The sequence below is a fragment of the Oncorhynchus clarkii genome, chromosome 22, assembly GCF_045791955.1.
Source record: "Oncorhynchus clarkii lewisi isolate Uvic-CL-2024 chromosome 22, UVic_Ocla_1.0, whole genome shotgun sequence".
In the NCBI taxonomy this organism is placed as follows: domain Eukaryota; kingdom Metazoa; phylum Chordata; class Actinopteri; order Salmoniformes; family Salmonidae; genus Oncorhynchus; species Oncorhynchus clarkii.
This window is the reverse complement of record NC_092168.1, coordinates 11,659,831-11,678,795: the sequence shown is the minus strand read 5'-3', so window position 1 is coordinate 11,678,795 and position 18,965 is coordinate 11,659,831. Positions and strand designations below refer to the sequence as shown.

Sequence of the window (18,965 nt, the reverse complement as noted above, 5' to 3'; positions counted from 1 at the left end):
TCCACCTGGGATTTCATTTGGATGTCCCTCCCCCATCGTTCAGCCCCAGTCCCTTAACCCCCTTTATCATAGGATTAAGAGATTGTGTTCATCTTTAACCCTCCCTGCCTCAGGCTCCAACGGGATTCATAATCTGGCATTTATGATATTACATGTTCAGCCCAGAATCAGGTCAGAGATTCTAATCCCTGAGCCTACTCTCTCTCTCTCTCTCTCTCTCTCTCTTTCCCTGTTCCAATAGCATTGTCATTGTAACGATCGTTGTTGGAAGGATTGGACCAAGGTGCAGCGTGGAAGGCGTTCATCATGTTTATTAATGTGAACCAGCAACAAAACAATAAAGAGTAACAAACAAAACATACAGCTTTGTAGGGATAAAAAGCAACAATACAAAACCCAGATCCCACACACAACAGGTGGAAAAGGCTGCCTAAATATGATCCCCAATCAGAGACAACGATAGACAGCTGCCTCTGATTGGGAACCATACTAGGCCAACCTAGAAACAAAAAACTAGAATGCCCACCCTAGTCACACCCCGACCTAACCAAATAGAGAAATAGAAGGATTTCTAAGGTCAGGGCTTGACAGTCATGCTAAGGACAAAACTATTGGAACCTTTACATCTGCTCCTTTGTCCAATGTGATTGAAGCATTGCATAATTTGACACAGGAATACTCCAATCCTGTACAATTGAGACATCATTGAAACATTTCCTGAATTAGATGCAGATTTTGGCAGTGATCTGAACAGGGATTTTTGTATGAACAGATGATGTTGAGATGTGTCTGTTACTTGAACTCTGTGAAGCATTTATTTGGGCTGGTAACTCTAATAACCTTATCTTCTGCAGCAGAAGTAACGCTGGGGCTTCCTTTCCTGTTGCGGTCCTCATGAGAGCCAGTTTCATCATAGCGCTTGATGGTTTTTGAGACTGCACTTGAAGAAACTTAGAAAGTTCTTGAAATTTTCCGGTAGTGTGATAGTGTGTGGAGATCCCCAACGCCCTTGGCCAAGGTCATGAGCAGGGCAGTCTTGTAGGAAAGGACTTTTAGGTCCACAGGTTCCAATGGTTCAAACAAAGGCTCACACAGTATCCAGGACCAAAGGCAGGTCCCAGATCGGTGCTGTAGGCTTAGACACTGGTCTGAGCTGACACACGCATTTCAGGAACTGCACAACCAGAAGATGAGACCCTGGGGTAGAGCCGTCAATCCCTACATGACAAGCTGAGATGGCTGCCATATAAACCTTCAATGTGGAAAAATAAAGGCCCTGCTCAAAATCCTCATGCAAGAACACGAAAATGTCCTCCAAAGCTCTCTGATGAAGGGGAAACACCTTTAACCTGACACCAACCCTCAAACTCGCGCCACTTACAGTGCATTCGGAAAGTATTCAGACGCCTTCACTTTTTTCACGTTTTGTTTCATTATGCTAAAATGGATTAAATTGTTGTACACACCATACACAAAATTAAATCAATGTACATACAATACTCCATAATGACAAAGCAATTTGTTTTGCAAATGTATTAAAAATAAAAACAGATATCACATTTACATAAGCATTCAGACCCTTTGTTGAATCACCTTTGGCCGTGATTACAGCCTTAAGTTTTCTTGGGTATGACAGTATAAGCTTGGCACACCTGTATTTGGGGAGTTTCTCCCATTCTTCTCTGCAGATCCTCACAAGCTCTCAGGTTGGATGGGGAGCATCGCTGCACAGCTATTTTTAGATGGTTAGATGTTTAGATGTTCGATCAGGTTCAATTCCGGGCTCTGCCTGGGCAACTTAAGGACAGCTAGAGACTTGTCCCGAAGCCACTCCTGGCTGTGTGCTTAGGGTTGTTGTCCTGTTGGAAGATGAACCTTCACCTCAGTCTGAGGTCCTGAGCGCTCTGGAGTAGGTTTTCATCAAGGATCTCTCTGTACTTTACTCCGTTCATCTTTCCTTCGATCCTGACTAGTCTCCCAGTCCCTGCCCTGAAAAACATTCCCACAACATGATAATGCCACCACCATGCTTCACCGTAGGGATAGTATTGGCCAGGCGAGAGAGTTCAATCTTGGTTCATCAGACCAGCTAAACTTGTTTCTCATGGTCTGAGAGTCCTTAAGGTTCTTTTTGGCAGGCTGTCATGTGCCTTTTTATGTATTCAAGCCTCGAGTGGCACAGCAGTCTAAGGCACTGCATCGGGTTAGATTCCGGGCTGCGTCCGCGAGACCCATCAGGCGGCGCACAATTGGCCCAGTGTCGTCTGGGTTATGGGAGGGTTTGGTCGGCTGGGATGTCCTTGTCCTATCACGCTCTAGCAACTCCTTGTGGCGGCACGCTGACTTCGATCGCCAGTTGGTCGGTGTTTCCCCTGACACATTGGTGCAGCTGGCTTCCGGGTTAAGCGAGTAGTGTGTCAAGAACCAGTGCAGCTTGGCGGGGTCGTGTTTCGGAGGAAGCATGGCTCTCGACCTTTGCCTGTCCAGCGTCCGTACAGGAGTTTCAGCAATGGGACAAGACTGTATCTACCAATTGGGGGGAAAAAGTGGGTAAAAAGTACAAATAAAAAATAATAAGTTCCAGTTTTTTATTTATAATACATTTAAAAAAATATATAAACTGTTTTCCCATTGTCATTATGGGGTATTGTGTGCCGATTTGATGAGTAAAACTAAATATTTAATACAGTTTAGAATAAGGCTGTAACGTAACAAAATGTGGAAAAAGCAAAGGGGCCTGAATACTTTCTGAATGCACTGTATATGTATACAGCTGTCTTGTAGAAAGCACATGCGCTGACTGTACAGTCGTAATCACATTTGAGGGTTCAACCTTTCAGGGGCCAAACCCACAGATCCCATATCTGCGGTCGTGGGTGCCAAATTCTCCCATGCGCCTGGGACAATAGATCCCGACTACACGGAACCCTGCAATCAATGATCTCCGGCAATCAATGTTGTTTGGGCCACCGGGGACCCACCAAATCAACAACAGACCCTCCTGACGGACACTATCCACGGTGGCCTGAATCAGGTCCACTGGAGGAACACATAAAGCAGGGTCTTAGGCCACTGATACGCCAAAGAATCCGTTCCCAACGGAGTGCCAAGATTCCTTATTGAGAAGAACAGACAACAATGCGCGTTTTCTCGCTATGCATAACATCTTCTTCGGCCTTGCCTGTCCCCTATTTGGACCACTACAGTCTTCACTCCTTAGAGATGGGACCCCCCCTGGAAAGTAGATCCGCACCCATGTTGAGAGATCTGGGAAGATACGTCATCCTGAGCGACAGGAAATGCACGCTGCTCCATACGAGAAGATAACTGGCCAGGTTCAGGAGAAAGCGAGACCGTGTCCCTCCCTGCCTGTTAATGTACGGCACCATCGTCCTGTTGTCGGCAATCACCCAGCGCTGAAACCGACGTATCAACAGAAGTTCCAGAGGCACCACAGCTATCATACAGGCCATCAGACCAAATAACCGCAGGCACAAGCGAAAAGACACAGTTTGCCCCAGCTGGAACCATGCCAGACAGAGCCGGAATGCGACCCTCCTCTGTTGGGACAAAAAACGCATGATTCAGAACCGAGTCCAGAAGCCGGAGTCAAATCAACTTTTCTTGTGAATCACTATAAACCCCAGAGACTGAATATGGGAACCATATTATACCTGTTATATCAACAAAGCCGACTCCACCACCACAGAAAAGATGCGGGCGATAGGGAGATGGGGAGGATGTATAACACATGAAAATATGCATCCTTCAGGTCTATGGACGTGAACCAATGTCTGTCTGTGTCTCAATGGGGACACAGACATAAGTCATAACCTCTCAGTCTTAGAAACAACATGACAAATAAAACACGTCCAGCTTCTAGAATTGTCTTTTCTACCAGTGATCCTAGCAAGCATGTTTTTCATAAGATGCTACCTCCAACATTGATTCTATACACTGTTTCAAAGTAGGAGTGACATGGCCCTTCCAAAATCAAAGGATTACTCTAGCTGCTGTAACGATACCAACAGTGATCAGTGCAAATTCCTAATTTTTACATTAGGTATCTCTGTTTTATCACCCAAGAGACATTTTCTCTGTGAAACTGGAATTGTTAACCCCAACCATTTCTCCAGATATTTCAAAAACATCCTTCCAGAAAGGTAGCACTAATGTACACTAATGTTGGCATTTCCAACACAGAGAATTGTTGGTCAGCCCCATCTGATGAAGCCTTGTTGGGGTCCAATAAAACCTATGTAGTATCTTCTATTGAGTAAGTTTCCCCGTGGCTTCCCTTAGGTTCCTCCCTAAGCTAGACAAGATCTTCAACCAGGTATCCTCCTTAATTTCACACTTAAGGGAAATTTGCCATATTGTTCTGAGGTTTATAAAGTCTTTACTCTGCAGGTGACTAAATATTGAGTAAAAATTGGCTGCTTTATGTTGGAGTAATTCCAAATACTCTGCTATTGGGTTCTTTCCTGGATTTTGTTGATAGCCGGTTAACAAACATTCCCTCAATTGTAAATATTTATAGAAATCTTGTTTGTCTCCCACATCATATTTTTGTCTGAGTATGACAAAACATCTTCACCACCTAATAATATGAATTCATTTCATTAGCCACACACAGACTTCTTTCCTATCCGTAGCCTAGGCTTGTGCCACAATGATGAGTATTCTTGTTTTATATGTAAAATTCCACATATCTTGTGTACTGTTCTCCACACCTTTTTTTTTAAACAACATTGGGTTGGGAATTGCAACAGACCTCTCCCCTGTAAGACTATGTGATAGAATATCAACAGCGGGGGGGGGGGGGGGGGGGGGGGGGGGGGAGAGATAACTTGGTTCCCGTTCTATTATTATCTAATCCAAGCCAGCATTCCCTTACCCCAATGCATCGCCAATTTAGCCACTTCAAATAATAAATTGTACAATTTAACATTGGTAAAGCCAAGCCTCCTTACATTCCTTGGCGAGCACATCTTCTTCATATTAATCCTGTGTTTTTTTCCAATATCACTTAATTAAAGTATTTAGTTATTTTGTCATATTGTTTAAAATACCGGTCTGGAATAGACATAGGTAACATTGTAAAGATTACAATCAAATTGTGGGACCACAACCACTTTAATCCTGTTGATCTTTCCACATAAAGAAAGTTGTATCTTTTTCAATTTTTCTAAATTGGTCTTAATCTTGATAAGTAGTGGTTAGATGTGTTTGCCTATCACTTCCTCCAAATTTGAACTCAATTTAATACCCAAATATTTCATCCCAGTAGGAACCCATTTTAAATTAAATGGGGTAACGGTTCCAGAGTAACATTGGGCATTAATTGGCATTTCTTCCAACTTATTCCAATACATTTTGTAGCCTGACAAACTAGAATATGATTAAATACAAGTAAGTAATTGTGGTACAGACTGAAGAGGATCAGAGACCAGCAGTAGAATATTGCCTGCATACATAAGCAGCTTGCGTTCTTTTCCTCCTCCATGGACACCTATAAATTCTGAATCTGTTCTTATCCTTGTCGCAAGAGACTCTAAAACAGGAGAGGGGAGAGTGAGCAACCCTGCCTTGTGCCTCTAGAAAGACAAAAAAAGGAAGCATAATTCCACTTGTAAGTACTGTTGCTTTAGGATTGGAATAAAGGACACCTATCCATTTACAAAAGTCTGGTCCAGACCCGAATTTTCCTAGGGTTCTTAAGAGAAAAGCCCACTCTACCATATCAAATGCCTTCTCGGCATCTAAGGAGACAGCAGCGGTAGGAACTATATTTGAGTGGTTTAACCACATGAGATGTAAGAGCCTTCTCATATTATCAGTTGAGGTTCTTAATAAATCCTTCTTGGTCACAATGTATGATATTAGGTAGTGCCTTCTCTAAGTGTATCCCAAGAGTCTTAGTAAGAATCTTACAATCCACATTGAGGCTAATAGCTCTGTAGTATCTATCCTTTTTAGTGATCAAAAATATCAAAGCCTTATTAAAAACTTCTTAGGGCTGCAATCCCGTTAACAAGATCGATATGACAACAGCCAGTGAAAGTGCAGGGCGCCAAATTCAAAACAACAGAAATCTCATAATTAAAATTCCTCAAACATTCCGTCTTATACCGTTTTAAAAGTAATCTTGTTGTTAATTCCACCACAGTGTACGATTTCAAATAGGCTTTACAAGCACCACAAACGATTGTTAGGTCACCACCAACTCACAGAATAATTCAGCAATTTTTCCAGCCAAAGAGAGGAATCACAAAAAGCACAAATAGAGATAAAATTAATCACTAACCTTTGATGATCTTCATCAGATGACACTCATAGGACTTCATGTTACACAATACATGTATGTTTTGTTTGATAAAGTTCATATTTAAAAATCTCAGTATACATTGGCGCGTTACATTCACTAGTTCCAAAAGCATCTGGTGATACTGCAGAGAGCCACATCATTTTACAGAAATACTCATTATAAATGTCGATAAATACAATTGTTAGACATGAAAATATAGATATACCTCTCCTTAATGTAACCTCTGTGTCAGATTTTAAAAAAAACTTTACGGAAAAAGCAACCATGCAATAATCTGAGACGGCCCTCAGAAAATAAATAAAGTTATCCACCATGTTGGAGTCAACAGAAATCAGAAATCACTATAAATCATTACACTATAAATCATCATCATTATAAATATTCCCTTACCTTGACGATCTTCATCAGAATGCACTCCCAGGAATCCTAGTTCCACAATAAATGCTTGATTTGTTCGATAATGTCCATTATTTATGTCCAAGTAGCTACTTTTGTTAGCGCGTTTAGTACACAAATCCAAACGCTCGTGCAGGTCCATCCGAACATCGTACGAAAACTTCAAAAAGTTATATTACAGGTCGAAGAAACTTGTCAAACTTAGTATAGAATCAATCTTTAGGATGTTGTTATCATAAATCTTCAATAAAGTTCCAACCTGAGAATTCCTATGTCTGTAGAGAAGCCATGGAACGCAGGTCGCAATCATGTGAAATGCGCGTGGCCAGGACCTGGCTCTCTGCCAGGCCACTGACTCAAAGAGCTCTCATCCGGCTCCACAACACAGTAGAAGCCTCATTCAAGTTTCTAAAGACGGTTGACATCTACTGGAAGCCATAGGAAGTGCAACTTTATCCATATCCCACGGTGTATTCAATAGGGGCTGGGTTGAAAATCGATCAACCTCAGATTTCCCACTTCCTGTTTGGATTTCTTCTCAGGTTTTTGCCTGCCATATCAGTTCTGTTATACTCACAGACATCATTCAAACAGTTTTAGAAACTTCAGAGTGTTTTCTATCCAATACTGATAATAATATGCATATTTTAGCAACTAGGACTGAGGAGCAAGCCGTTGACTCTGGGCATCTTTCATCCAAGCTACTCAATACTGCCCCTGCAGCCATAAGAAGTTAAAGGTGTCTGAAAGGGAGCCTCCTGGAAAACCATTGTCAATACAGGTACAAGAAAGTCAATATACTTTTTAAAATAATATTCTACAGGAAGGCCATCCAGACCAGGTGGCTTCCCTGCTTTCATAGATAAAATGTTATAGTACAGTCCAGGTCCTCTACCTGACTATCTGATAATCTAGGTAATTCTATATCAGACAAAAAAGTATCCATATCTATGGGCCTCGCTGAACAAGAGGATGTATATAAATCATCATAAAAACTTTAAAACAGGCCAGGCGCCTGCAAGTTGATTGTGTTTCCTCCAACACATTGTTGCGGCTGACTTCCGGGTTAAGCGAGCAGTGTGTCAAGAAGCAATGCCGCCTGGCAGGGTCGTGTTTCAGAGGATGCATGGCTCTCGACCTTTGCCTCTCCCGAGTCCTTAGGGAAGTTGCAGCAATGGGACAAGACTGTAACTACCAATAGGATATCATGCTAAAAAAATGTAATGTCAAGTGTCATGTTTTTCAGCGGCAGGGACAGGGATACTAGGATCAAGGGAAAGATGAACGGAGCAAAGTACAGCGAGATCTTTGATGAAAACCTGCTCCAGAGCACTCAGGACTTCAAACTGGGGCGAAGGTTCCCCTTCCAACAGGACAATGACGCTAAGCGCACAGCAAAGACATCTCAGGAGGGGCTGAGTCTCTGAATGTCCTTGAGTGGCCCAGTCAGAGCCCGGACTTGAACCTGATCGAACATCTCTGGAGAGACCTGAAAATAGCTGTGCAGCAATGCTCCCCATCCAACCTGACAGAGCTTGAGAGGATATGCAAAGTACTGAGTACTGTGCTAAGTAAAGGGTTTTAATACTTATGTAAATGTGAAATTTCCGTTTTTTTATTTTATACATTTGCAAAAACCTGTTTTTTCTTTATCATTATGGGTTAGTATGTGTAGATTGATGAGGGGGGAGAACAATTTAAGCCATTTTAGAATAAGGCTGTAACTTTACAAAATGTGGAAAAAGTCAAGGGATCTGAATACTTTAGGAATGCACTATATGTTGCATAACACTGCCTTAATACCGTTTATAAGAGCCTCAATGCAGATAAGCTTGCCAAACTCATCAGCGTGTTGCTTCAACATTACAAAATGAAGTATTTGGCTTATCAGGATAATCACACCACTTTGTTTGGAATTAAATTAGCTATGATTAACCTATGCAACACAGCATCCTCTACATTTCAGTGCCTCTCTATCTGTTAAATGTGATTCCTGTATGAACACAATATCTGCCTGTTTTTATTTTAAATATGTAAAAAAATATTTTTCCTATTCACTTGGTTACCACAAGTAAAGTAAAACCTAGTTTAACCACAAGTGAAGTACTACTGCACTGTTGGAGCTAGGAACACAAGCATTTCACTTCACCTGCAATAACATCTGCTAAATATGTGTATGACATTTGATGTGATTTGACAAGCATACATAACCATTAGCCATATTCGCTCCGAGTAGTTAATGCCTGTGAGACAACTCTAATGAACATTATATAAAATGTCACAATATACAGTTGAAGTTGGATGTTTACATACACCTTAGCCAAATACATTTAAACTCAGTTTTGCACAATTCCTGACATTTAATCCTGGTAAAAAATTCCCTGTCTTAGGTCAGTTAGGATCACCACTTTATTTTAAGAATGTGAAATGTCAGAATACTAGTAGAGACAATGATTTATTTCATCACATTCCCATTGGGTCAGAAGTTTACATACACTCAATTAGTATTTGGTAGCATTGCCTTTAAATTGTTTAACTTGGGTCAGACATTTCGGGTTGTCTTCCACAAGCTTCCCATAATACGTTGGGTGAATTTTGGCCAATTCCTCCTGACAGAGCTGGTGTAACTGAGTCAGGTTTGTAGGCCTCCTTGCTCGCACGCGCTTTTTCAGTTCTGCCCACAAATTTTCTATAGGATTGAGGTCAGGGCTTTGTGATGGCCACTCCAATACCTTGACTTTGTTGTACTTAAGCCATTTTGCCACAACTTTGGAAGTATGCTTGGGGTCAATGTCTATTTGGAAGACTTATTTGCGACCAAGCTTTAACTTCCTGACTGATGTCTTGAGATGTTGCTTCAATACATCCACATAATTTTCCTGCCTTCATATCCACCACTCTTGACAACCGTGTGTCTGAACGTGGAAAAGACATTCTGATACCCGGCCAACAACGGGGTCGGGGACCTCGGCAACCAGTAACTTTCCCACCATTCACTGAGTCACTTGGGAGCACTGTTGGAACAGTAATAGTTGGGGAGTCAAACAGCTTTGTTGGCAAAACTGTCTCATTCAAATACATCCGACTGTCCCCCCAGGAATCCAGAGAACCGGCGCTGTTTATTTGTGCTAGGATTAGCCACCTTGTTAGCCTCGGTATAAATCTTTCAACGGAGGATAAGCAATGCATCACCGTTGCAGGGACAGGAGGTAAATACCTTCCCCCAAACCTGGAGGAACTTCGCTGGGGAGGAGAAAACACCATCAAAGGCGCATTCATCCCCAATGGTTCTCCCTCATGCCGAATCCAAAGCCAGGGCTTCAGGCGTCCCCGGACTGATGTCATCCGATTCACACTCTGAAAATCCTCCAGAGCTCATCAGGGAGTGTATATCATCCCGCGGAATCCGGACTCTGAACACTTCGAGAGAAACTGGAATGAGCCTCATTTGGCTGGGATGATACCCCTATCAACTCTGACCACCAATATTCCTCACAAAGTCAGCCCGAATCTCAATGGAAATTGAATCCACCGGGAGACAACAGTGAGTATTGTGAGTTTCTTTAATTTTCATTGTGAAACCACATGCCCGTAGGGCATGGTCGGAGGTTCAAACTGGTTAGCCTTTTTGAACTTACTCTTACCACTGCCCATTTTCCTCAAGCAAGGAAGCACTAGCTACACAAGCAAAGCAAAAACGAATGGGTTTTTAGCCAACACAACTCCTACCCAAGCAAACACAAAAAACAATACCAAGACCCAAAACTCGCAACATCTAGGGGGATGAGTACTCTCTCCCCACTAACAGACAACGAAGTCAGAGCCGAATCAGAGCCGAACTTGACACGTTCTTCCTTCAGGCGAGCTGAAGAGCGAAGCATTTATAAAATGGATGCCAAACCTGATATAATAGCCAGGAAGGCGGGGCTTCTGAGGGCTGGATCTGCATCCATTGACCCTCTGGGCGTGAATTCAGTTTGCTTCAGGCGAATAGGATTGGTCAACTCCACATAGTACAGTATGTTCTACCGAGTGACCGACTGAAAGGGAACCAACCGTCTGTTATAAATTTGATTATTTCAGTCATATACAGTACCAGTCCAAAGTTTGGACACACCTACTCATTCCAGTTTTTATTTTTATATTGTAGAATAATAAGACAAACTATGAAATAATACATATGGAATCATGTAGTAACCAAAAAAGTGTTAAACAAATCAAAATATATTTTATTTCAGATTCTTCAATGTAGCCACCCTTTGCCTTGATGACAGCTTTGCACACTCTTGGCATTCTCTCAACCAACTTCATGAGGTAGTCACCTGGAATGCATTTCTGCATTCTGCAGCGACACGCCATCCCATCTGGTTTGCACTTAGTGGGACTATCATTTGTTTTTCAACAGGACAAGGACCCAACACACCTCCAGGCTGTGTAAGGGCTATTTGACTAAGAAGGAGAGTGATGGAGTGCTGCATCAGATGACCTGGCCTCCACAATCACCCGACCTCAACCCAATCGGGATGGTTTGGGATGAGTTGGACCGCAGAGTGAAGGAAAAGCAGCCAAAAAGTGCTCAGCATTATGTGGGAACTCCTTCAAGACTATTGAAAAAGCATTCCAGGTGTAGCTGGTTGAGATAATGCCAAGAGTGTGCAAAACTGTCATCAAGGCAAAGGGTGGCTATTTTGAAGAATCTTAAATATATTTGGATTTGTTTAACACTTTTTTTTGTTTACTACATGATTCCATATGTGTTATTTCATAGTTTTGATGTCTTCACTATTATTCTACAATGTAGAAAATAAAAATAAAAACTGGAATGAGTAGGTGTGTCCAAACTTTGGACTGGTACTGTATATGTACTGTAGGATGTACTGTGTGTGTGTGGATGTCCGTGTGTGGTTCCTCATCAGTAACGTCTGCTTGACGCAGGGCTGGAAGTAACCTAGTCCGCCTTGTTTTATTGAGCATTGGTGCATCAGATAATTTTTCCTAGCAGATTTATGGCCCCTCTATAAAGTTGACTGAAGGGGCCTCAAATGAAGATGACCAAGGCTGCATCCCAAATGGCATCCTATTCCCTTTTTAGTGCATTTCTTTTGACCAGGGCCCATAGGGCCGCAGCCCATTTGGGACGCAGCCCAAGAGACTCAAACATGCCTTTCATCAGACAGCTTTCCAGAAATCTGGTGCCTTGGGTTGGTGTGTTCAGGGATAGGCTTTTTATAGCCTCCTACAATATGTGGGTTTATACGGGGGTAATATAAAATATAAATGACTTTGGGACCTACAGTAAACCAGTAGAGATGGAGGTGAACACAACAATATGGGGCATAATATTGTGCTGAGATTTTCCATAGTGGATATGGAAATAATTGGAAATGCCAACACTGTCTGCGTTGCCAGTCCTAAACATTAGAATTAGTGTTGCACGGTATACCGAAACTTCTGTACTTTTCAGATACTATACTGAACAAAAATATAAAAGCAACATGTAAAGATCCCAGAAATGTTCCATAATCACAAAAATCTTTTTTCTCTCAAAACTTTGTGCACAAATTTATTTACATCCCTGTTAGTGATCCTTTGCTAAGATAATCCATCCACCTGACAGGTGTGGCATATCAAAAAGCTGATTAATGATCATGACCGCATGATAATTACACAGGTGCACCTTGTGCTGTGGACAATAAAAGGGCAATCTGAAATGTGCAGTTTAGTCTCACAAGACAAAGCCACAGATGTCTCAAGTTTTGAGGGAGCATGCAATTGGCATGCTGACTGCAGGAATGTCCACCAGAGCTGTTTACCAGATTATTTTATGCTCATTTTTCCGCTATAAGCCACCTCCAATGTTGTTTTAAAGAATTTGGAAGTACGTCCAACCGGCCTCCCAACCGCAGACCACTTTTAACCATGCAAGCCCAGGACCTCAACACCCGGCTTCTTCATCTGCTGGAGTGTTTATTGTTGAAGAGTAGACCACAGTCCCTTTGTAAACCGTTGTGAGCAGACTCCAGGAAAATATAGTATTAAAGGTCCCTTTTGATTGACTAAAGTATCACCCATAATATGTTTTGGGGATAGACATACAAAAAAAATGTGAAAGTATTTTTTCTCTCATGGCTAACTACCAGGAAGTTTGAAAAGACTGGCTGAGTGGGTGGGGAGCTTATAATCCTGAGCTTGCCTTGACTGGCAGCTATTTGAAATGCCTATGTCAAGAAACGTAGATGCAGTGTTGCAGTAAAATCATCTCTAACAAATTTGGTGATACACAAAGACACTCAAACAACATTGAAATCCCGTTTGGCATGTTACTTATCATGTGGTTCACAGCAGTACTGACAGATGTGTTGACATGACTACTGTGTCAGTTTTGAATGACCCTTCTTCCCCTTTTGTTCCATGCTGGCAGAAGACCTAGCTAGCCAGTAACTAGCTAACACCAGACACACCAGACACAGATATATACAAGTACAGTGGGGCAAAAAAGTATTTAGTCAGCCACCAGTTGTGCAAGTTCTCCCACTTAAAACGATGAGAGAGGCTTGTAATTTTCATCATAGGTACACTTCAACTATGACAGACAAAATGAGAAAAAAAATCAAGAAAATCACATTGTAGGATTTTTTATGAATTTATTTGCAAATTATGGTGGAAAATAAGTATTTGGTCACCTACAAACAAGCAAGATTTCTGGCTCTCACAGACCTGTAACTTCTTCTTTAAGAGGCTCCTCTGTCCTCCACTCGTTAGCTGTATTAATGGCACCTGTTTGAACTTGTTATCAGTATAAAAGACACCTGTCCACAACCTCAAACAGTCACACTCCAAACTCCACTATGGCCAAGACCAAAGAGCTGTCAAAGGACACCAGAAACAAAATTGTAGACCTGCACCAGGCTGGGAAGACTGAATCTGCAATAGGTAAGCAGCTTGGTTTGAAGAAATCAACTGTGGGAGCAATTATTAGGAAATGGAAGACATACAAGACCACTGATAATCTCCCTCGATCTGGGGCTCCACGCAAGATCTCACCCCGTGGGGTCAAAATGATCACAAGAACGGTGAGCAAAAATCCCAGAACCACACGGGGGGGACCTAGTGTATGACCTGCAGAGAGCTGGGACCAAAGTAACAAAGCCTACCATTAGTAACACACTACGCCGCCAGGGACTCAAATCCTGCAGTGCCAGACGTGTCCCCTTGCTTAAGCCAGTACATGTCCAGGCCCGTCTGAAGTTTGCTAGAGAGCATTTGAATGATCCAGAAGAAGATTGGGAGAATGTCATATGGTCAGATGAAACCAAAATGTAACTTTTTGGTAAAAACTCAACTCGTCGTGTTTGGAGGACAAAGAATGCTGAGTTGCATCCAAAGAACACCATACCTACTGTGAAGCATGGGGGTGGAAACATCATGCTTTGGGGATGTTTTTCTGCAAAGGGACCAGGACGACTGATCCGTGTAAAGGAAAGAATGCATCGTGAGATTTTGAGTGAAAACCTCCTTCCATCAGCAAGGGCATTGAAGATGAAACGGGGCTGGGTCTTTCAGCATGACAATGATCCCAAACACATCGCCCGGGCAACGAAGGAGTGGCTTCGTAAGAAGCATTTCAAGGTCTTGGAGTGGCCTAGCCAGTCTCCAGATCTCAACCCCATAGAAAATCTTTGGAGGGAGTTGAAAGTTCGTGTTGCCCAGCAACAGCCCCAAAACATCACTGCTCTAGAGGAGATCTGCATGGAGGAATGGGCCAAAATACCAGCAACAGTGTGTGAAAACCTTGTGAAGACTTACAGAAAACGTTTGACCTCTGTCATTGCCAACAAAGGGTATATAACAAAGTATTGAGATAAACTTTTGTTATTGACCAAATACTTATTTTCCACCATAATTTGCAAATAAATTCATAAAAAAATCCTACAATGTGATTTTCTGGATTTGTTTTCTCATTTGTGTGTCATAGTTGAAGTGTACCTATGATGAAAATTACAGGCCTCTCATCTTTTTAAGTGGGAGAACTTGCACAATTGATGGCTGACTACATACTTTTTTTGCCCCACTGTATGTGGACACCCCTTCAAATTAGTGGATTATATATAAAATCAAGCACACAGCCATGCAATCTCCACAGACAAACATTGGCAGTAGAATGGCCTCACTGAAGAGCTCAGTGACTTTCAACGTGGCCCCGTCATAGGGTGCCACCTTTCCAACAAGTTTGTGAAATTTCTGCCCTTCTAGAGCTGCCCCAGTCAACTGTAAGTGCTGTTATTGTGAAGTGGAAATGTCTAGGAGCAACAATTGCTCCTCCACGACATGGTAGGCCACACAAGCTCACAGAACGAGACCGCAGAGTGCTGAAGTGCATAGCATGTAAAAAATTATTTGTCCTCGTTTGCAACGCTCACTACTGAGTTCCAAACTTCCTCTCGAAGCAAAGTCAGCAGAAGAACTGTTTGTTGGGAGCTTCATGAAATGGGTTTCCATGGCCAAGCAGCTGCACACAAGCCTAAGATCACCATGCGCAATGCCAAGTGTCGACTGGAGTGGTGTAAAGCTCGCCACCATTGAACTCTGGAGCTGTGGAAACGCGTTCTCTGGAGTGATGAATCACGCTTCACCATCTGGCAGTCCGACGGATGAATCTGGGTTTGGCGGATACCAGGAGAACGCTACCTGCGTAGTGCTAACTGTAAGGTTTGGTGAAGGAGGAATAATGGTCTGGGGCTGTTTTTCATGGTTCGGGCCCATTAGTTCCAGTGAAGGGAAATCTTAATGCTACGGCATACAATGTCATTCTAGACGATTCTGTGGCAACAGTTTGGGGAAGGCCCTTTCCTGTTTCAGCATTACAATGCCCCCATGCACAAAGCGAAGTCCATACAGAAATGGTTTGTCAAGAACTTGAGTGGCTCGCAGAGAGGCCTGACCTCAACCCCATCAAACACCTTTGGGATGAATTGGAACGCCGACTGCGAGCCAGGCCTAATCGCCCAACATCCAGTGCCTGACCTCAATAATGTTCTTGTGGCTGAATGGAAGCAAGTCCCCACAGCAATGTTCCAACATCTAGTGGAAATTATTCCCAGAAGAGTGGAGGCAGTTATGGCAGCAAAGGGGGACCAACTCCATTTTAATGCCCATGATTTTGGAATGAGATCTTCGGCGAGCAGGTGTCCCACATACTTTTGGTCATGTAGTGTAAGTATCTTTGCCATAGATGAATAGTGTACACTTTTAATTCTAATTTTGGCACCTGTGGAGTAGGTATCCAGCTATATAAACCATGCCCCTCCGCAAACACGCTTTCTCCGATGTTGGTTACAAGGCAGTACTTATTTAAATTCAGTAATAGAATATCATGTTACCATTAGTGTATTAAAATGAGTTAGGGGGATGTCACTCTATCCCCTTAATAATCCAACCTCCTGAATCCAAGTGTTTGACAACTTTATGATCAAACTGTTTCAATGTAGAAGCAACAGTCATTTTAAATACTTTGGTTAATACATCATGAAAAACATGATTTTTTTTTACTGTTAAAAACCAGCCAGTCTTTTGCACATCCAAACTGATTGATTCCAGCCAACACTGTCCTTGTTTCAATGCTGGCTTATGCACCCGCACGCTTGTTCGTGTACGCATACACACACACACACACCAATTGAACCCCGGCTCTTAGAGAGCATAGCCATATTTACTGTAATAACACACTGGCAGGGCAAGTTGAGTTCCTTCCCTTCCATACAACCAGTTACAGTACATTTCTCCAGCACTGATGACTTTCCTCTGTGACTACAATAATATGTGTCCATGCGTGACAGTCGCAGCCTCTCTGGCCTAGAAGGCATTGAACCGTGACATTACCACAGTCCTTGACGCAGTAAACAAGCCTGAGTCATATTGGGTCAACTGTTATTAGATTCTCTCTGTTAGTTGCCCCTTGGTAGCCTGAAGGCAGTAGTCTAGGTATCCACAGGGTGTGCAGGCTGTTGTTCCAGCCCAGCTCTAAATAATATCACACCTGATTCAACTAATCAAGGGTTTGATGATTACAGTTGTCAGATGTTTTAGTACTGGGCTGGAACAAAAGCCAGCACACCATGTGTGTCTCCACCACCAGCATTGCAGCACACTGCACTACCAAGTGTTCTGTTATATTTACTATTGGTGCATTGCTAATAGTCGGGGCCTGCAGCACAGGGTACTTTTGAGCAGAGAGAGAGAGAGATCACCACTAGTCGCTATTTATATACACTCTTATCATCGAGTACACATGGACCTGTCTACCGTATGTGTTTTTCATGAAAAGCTGTTGTGTAATGTGGGCTATTTTTGATACTGGTTGTTTCACTAACACACATATTCTTAGTGGATGTAAATCCCACCTGCACACTGGGGATTATAACATTGGTTCCGTGTCAAGAATGTGTATGTTTAATGAAAATAGTTTTTTCATTGAGTAATAACATTGCTTTAAAAAATGTGCATATTGGGCCACCCGAGTGGCGCAGCGCTCTAAGGCACTGCATCGCAGTGCTTGAGGCGTCACTACAGACCCTGGTTTGATCCAACCGGCTGTGACCGGGAGTCCCATAGGGCGGTGCACAATTGGCAAAGCGTCGTCCGGGTTAGGGGAGGGTTTGGCCGGGGGGGCTTTACTTGGCTCATCGCGCTCTAGTGACTCCTTGTGGCGGGCCGTGCGCCTGCAGGCTGACCCTGGTCGTCAGTTGAACTGTGTTTCCTCCGACACATTGGTGCTGCTGGCTTCTGGGTTAAGTGGTCGGGTGTTAAGAAGCGTGGTTTGGCGGGTCATGTTTCAGAGGATGCATGACTCGACCTTCACCTCTCCCGAGCCTGTTGGGGAGATGCAGCGATAAGACAAGATTGTAATTAGATTGCAATTGGATATCACGAAATTGGGGAGAAAAATGGGGTAAAATACAAAAATAATAATAATAATTTTTCACATAATAAAATGATGTGAGAGTAACACATTCGGTTGCCGACATACACTAAGTGATGAGTTCAGATGTTGGTGTGTGGGAAATTAGGGAAAGGGCAGTTAGAGGGTTAGGGCTGTGAATTACATGGGCAGCCCCTCAACTTCATTGTTGGGAAGGACCAGTATGTTAGTCACTGTTAGTCTACACCTGTTGTTTACGAAGCATGTAACAAATAAAATGTGATTTGCACAAAATAATGCAAAGCTAGTAATTGTGGGTGACTACAATGATATAGGCTATTCACAATATCACATGAAATAATTTCCAGTGTATTGACCATAAAGTTAATGATCAATACTTTATGGTCATAACAAACTAGGCTACAGCTAACCAGGTTTGTGTTTGTAAATTTGACAGATCCTAGCCAAGATGTCTCCCACATCGCTGAAGAGAACCTTCAAGCAGCTTCAGGAGGGAAGCGGCGAGAGTTTGTAGGAGGTTCTGGTGATGGAGTGCAGGCTCAATCAAGCCTGCATGGTGGTACGTGCCAAAAGTCCCCAGGCCCTTAATACTACCTCCTCTTCCCCATTTTTTTCTATTTTCTTAGCAATTTAAAGTTTTTCCATCTAAAGGTAATGCAATTTACTAATTTACTGGGTTTGGAATAGGATCGCCCCTCAGCAGCTATGCACCCTTCTCCTGGTCTTATTAGTTTAAAACAGGCATGTGTGTCATGAGTTTTTTATTTTTGTTGTTTTGCAGAAGGGCAGTGACTTCTACGAGGGTGTGAAGGCAGGTAAGGTGTTTGACTCCTGCAAAATCCTTTTTTCTGTACAATGTTGAGTAGTAGCTGGCAAAAACTGCTCTACAGCCCTCATTTCTGTCTATTAGGATGTTTCTGGCAGTATGCAATTGATTGTTTTGTGTGCCTAGTGCTGGTTGACAAGCACCACGGCCCCAAGTGGAGACCATCCACACTGGAGGAGGTCTCAGAACAGAGTGTGGATGACTACTTCTTGCCACTGGGGGAGCATGACCTCAAGCTCTAAGGACAACCCCATAGATTAGATCAAGGGATATCACTTTGGTCCTCCATAACTTCCCACTCATGAGGTCTTTTCATAGGAGGTGTCCAAGTTGCCTAAATTAGTTTCTGTCCCTCGTATCCTTTCTTTCATGTCCACTCAATATAATCCATGTTCTCATTGAGTTTTATGGTTGAAATAAGCCACCATATTCACCTATTAGTGGTCATACAGTTGGAAAGGAGACAGGGAAAGGAC

General features: G+C 42.7%; 1 protein-coding gene across 1 annotated transcript in view; it reads left to right on the top strand.

Annotated features, from left to right (window-relative positions):
* Positions 1 to 18,731, top strand: part of LOC139380061 (3-hydroxyisobutyryl-CoA hydrolase) — a 55,437-nt gene extending 36,706 nt beyond the window's left edge. Inside the window, 3 exon segments of the mRNA XM_071122523.1 lie at positions 18,100 to 18,219; positions 18,445 to 18,478; positions 18,616 to 18,731. Of these exon segments, the coding sequence (XP_070978624.1) occupies positions 18,100 to 18,219; positions 18,445 to 18,478; positions 18,616 to 18,731 (270 nt within the window).
* The last annotated feature ends 234 nt before the right edge of the window (positions 18,732 to 18,965 follow it).